This window comes from Acipenser ruthenus, chromosome 30 (assembly GCF_902713425.1).
Source record: "Acipenser ruthenus chromosome 30, fAciRut3.2 maternal haplotype, whole genome shotgun sequence".
Taxonomy (NCBI): domain Eukaryota; kingdom Metazoa; phylum Chordata; class Actinopteri; order Acipenseriformes; family Acipenseridae; genus Acipenser; species Acipenser ruthenus.
Window position 1 is genome coordinate 338,117 of NC_081218.1, and position 4,419 is coordinate 342,535.

Sequence of the window (4,419 nt, forward strand, 5' to 3'; positions counted from 1 at the left end):
CACAGCTGACTGTCTGTGGTATATTAGTTTGTTTATTGTACCATAGCTTTCCCCTGTTACCATGCTCATTCTCTTTTTTAATTATTTGCAATCTTTATTAATGGTACATTTCAAGGTACTTTGTGTAATAATAGAAACGGATTGAAGTTTATTAAATTCAGGGCAGATCGATTGATGGCTCTAGAGCACTAGCGCAATCTGACTCTTCTGTGAAATACACGGTTGAGGGCTGGCTGGGTTTAGAGTACAATTCTTTGTGGCAGTCAGAATGCTACCACAGTTTAAATTTAAACAACACGTATTTGTGTTCTTTTTTTTTTACAATTCTTTGCTATTGTTTAGTCAACTTTTAGTAAATAAACGTATTTCGTTTTTGTTTTCTGTTTGGACAGCTCTTAAATGTTACATGTTACGTTCGAGGGACCCTTATAAAAGTTTATTACGGTATATTTGTACAGCGATTTGATTTTCCAGTTTCCCCGTGCTTTGTCCAGGGCTGTATTATGCATTTACTACAGGTTACCAGTATATATGTATGTATGTATATATATATATATATATATATATATATATATATATATATATATATATATATATATATATATATATATATAAAATGTAATTGTAAATTACATTGTTGTGTAACCCTAATTTGCTGCATATTATATTTGGTCGTATAATTTGCTCTTACTGTAAACTATACTGTATTTAAATAATGGTTTTGCATTGTAACCTGGTATTGCCCTGTGAGTCGCATTGGATAAAGGCGTCTGCCAAATGCATACATACTATTTACTGTGGTAAAAAGGGGGAGGTTAAGCCCAAAGCGTGGTTTCCCCAGTTAAAGAATTTCAACAGCGTTGTCTTACCGTGAGTGGCAGGGAGCAGATGACAAATATCGTAGTCATTAAAGCCAGCAGGATGAGGTGGTCAATTTCTTCCTCTCCCTGACCAAAGAAACTTTTCCTTCTGCGCTGGGATGAAGTCACCGACCCCCTTCTAGTCCTCTGGTTCCTGTACATCTTGCAGAGACTCACGATAACCGAGCCGTTGCAGATGATTATGACCAGAATCAGAACCGCCATGAGGGTCGCATAGGACAAGGAGAAAGCCACAACCGTCGGCCTGCCTGATTCCATCTCGATAAAACACCAAGTCCCGGGGCAGTACTGCTTGTGCTCCCCGAAAGCGTAAAAGGGCAGGGAACAAAACATGCCACAAAAAATGTAGATGACCGGCAGAAGCACCTTAGCAAAGCTTCTCCCGATGTGTTTCGAGTAGAAATAAGGGTGGCTGATGGACAGGCACCTTTCGACGGCCATAGTAAAGAGAATGAGCATGGAAGCCAATCCGAAAAATGTCATTGCAAACGCGAAGAAGTCACACAACCTGCGACTGCCCACCAGACCCAGGAGGGAGGCATTGCGGGCATAGGAGACGAAGACAACGGGGCTCAGAAAACACGTTCCTAACAGGTCAGTGATGGCCAGACCAGTCACTAAAATACAAAACACTGAAGACTTGGTGCGATACTCTCTTATATGGACGCCCAGGATCCCCAACGCTACTAAGTTTCCCAACACGCCAGCAATGAACATCAAGGTGCTAACCACTGGGTTTCCATCGGCGTGTATCCTGGTAGTATTTGCACATGTTATGTTGATCATGTCTTTATGCAGAGGTAAAGCCAGTCATTAGATAAGTCAAGCTGGTTTGACTTAGCAGCGCGAGTCCGATTGTTGCGATTTATTGAAAAGCTTCGAATCTTAGATGCAGGTTGTCCGCTTATCCCAAGAAAGACGTCATCAATAACAGGTTCTTAGATATGTTCTGTAACTGTAAATGTTTTTTTTTTTGTAATGCTTCTAGTAAATAAAAACAAAATGACGCAATTGTTTTACTTGTTAGTGAAAAGAGTTATCTAAAAAGCTGTGACATTCTTTTTCAGAAGACTGCATTTATCATCGCTGTGTGTGATATTTTAACTAATGAAAGCCCCGTGTTCGTTGTTGTATGAGTTTCTCTTCCTCTTTAGCGCTGGTGGTGAAGTACATGCTTGTTGCTTCTCCGGTGCGTTGTACCCTCAGTATCTTGTCTAGCTGGTTTCAGTGATCGTTTGAAAACAGCCCGCTCGCGCTGCTTAGCCAGAAGCATTTGAGGAACTTGCTGAAGTGATTTTGACGGAGGTGTGGTCTACCGTATTGATAAATCAATTTCTTAAAGCTATACCACACTGTTAAAATAATAATAATAATAATAATAATAATAATAATAATAATAATAATAATAATAATAATAATAATAATAAACAAAACCTGTAAATATCGCACTAATAATGTTGCCTTCTTGAAGGATCATGTTTACTTTGATTTTTTCATTTTTTTTTTTCTGTTCATCCTGGTAAATAATTTAGAAGACTGGTATATCGAATAATATAACTGTAGGCTATAAAATAGGTTTGATAGCAGATCCGGTGCAAACAAATGGGATTTATGTATTTAATTATTTGTAACGATAACCAACAAGACTGACACCTGTGTATGTGGGATATTTTGAAATAATTTATTTTAAATATTGTAAAAACTGCAAATGTATTGACTGTATGTAGTGAATTACAGTACTATAATTAAAGTAGTCACAACATGTTCTTAGGTCCAGCCCGTGATTGTATTGAGGGAACAGCCAGCAGCATTTCAATCCTATTTGAATACAATAAATAAATAAATAAATAAATAATAATTCTAATGCTTTAGTTGAAGTTTAAAGACAAAAAAAAGTTTAAAGAAAAACAGTACATTTGTATTTTAAATTAGGTAATGTATACGATCATTTAAAACACAAATGCACATTTTTTGTTTAATTAGCCTGTTATTGATGCTGCTGCTGCAGATAATGATTTTGAATTGATTTTGTTTACAGTATTATATATTATCTCTAAAGCATTGTGCATAAATATTTAATTTTTGTTTAGCAGCTCAAAGCAAACCGCAGATGAAAAAATCTATCGTCCGTACTTTCCACCTGTACGCATGCGTGATTTCGATTGAGCGGATTCCCACTCTGCTGTGGGGTCTGCCTATGGAGAGCGCTCTGTGCCTCTCGTTAACTTTGCTGTTTTCAACTTGTCCTATAATTGAATACTGATCTGTTAAGCACAACATTTCGGCAAATAACCACAAGACTCATACTCTGACTGTTTTTGTTTTATTTATTGGTCTGCATTTTTTAGTAACAGCGATAGCGGCTGGTTGAAACGGATACATTTCTTGCAAAAGAAAAAACGAAGGAAGAAAACACGAGGACAGAAAGACTGTTTTGTGTTGTTTATAAAAGCTTTGCGAATAGAAATCGAATACAAGTGTTACTGTCTTTTAATTCTGTGCATCCAAAGACATGTACAGTTTTAAGAATTAACGGTATTGTTTCACGTATCCAGGACACTTTTGGTAAACAGTTGTAGCAAGCAGGTCTGAGAATTTTTTTTTAAAAATGAAATAAATAAATAACTAAATACTGTTGATGAAGTTTGTTTGGATTGGATAAAAGAACCCCCCGAACAATGTAAACAGTTCGGTGTTTCTAGAAGGATGATTACTGGCACTAAGGCAGCTGCACAAAACCAACTCTTAATATAACCACCCATTTCACGCTCTCTTGTACTGGTAATAGGAAACCCCGCCAATAGTAACCACTTTGATATAGAAATGACAGATGAAAACTTACGGATGCATTACATCATGACGATTAAAGTTTTTAAAAGACTGGTTCTATATTTGTTTGCTGCGATTTATCTTACATCGCTTATCATGATTCAATCATTTTAGACTTGTCGGGTTATCCTCCGACCTCCTCTGCGTTTCCTTAAGATAAAATCTTTTATTTATTTTTTTGAAGAGGAGACTATCGTTATAAAGTCATGTTGACACTAGCAGCTGTGTAGGCGTGTTGTACTATATGTTTCGTGAACGAATGTGCATAGCGTGGAAAATGCCTGGAATTACTGTGTCCATTATTGTGTAAAGTATCCCATTTAAATTGCACAGTCTAGGCAGGACATCAGGACCAGAGAGAGAGAGAGAGAGAGAGAGAGAGAGAGAGAGAGAGAGAGAGAGAGAGAGAGAGAGAGAGAGAGAGAGAGAGAGAGAGAGAGAGTGCATAACTTAATTAATTCCAGAAAGCTTACCCATTTAGCACTTCCATTCTCTATATAAGTCTCAAATGTGCAGTTTTGAAAGAAACACGTCATGCATTTTTATTTTAAAAACATGTCGCCTGGTGATACACTCAATTTTAAGAAAACTGTTTGCAAAAAGTGTTTTCACATAGTGTACTTTGTTGCTCACCTGGAGGGTAAAATTGTCTCCACTAATTCAATGAGATTCTTCCCTGTCGTTAAAATTATGAATGACAGAAATTCTG

General features: G+C 36.9%; 1 protein-coding gene across 1 annotated transcript; it reads right to left on the reverse strand.

Moving 5' to 3' along the window:
- Positions 1-729: 729 nt before the first annotated feature.
- Positions 730-2,112, reverse strand: LOC117435801 (prostacyclin receptor-like). Its single transcript, XM_034059243.3, has one exon. It carries the CDS (start codon positions 1,665-1,667, stop codon positions 852-854), a length of 816 nt encoding a protein of 271 aa, XP_033915134.3. The 5' UTR covers positions 1,668-2,112; the 3' UTR covers positions 730-851.
- Positions 2,113-4,419: the final 2,307 nt, after the last annotated feature.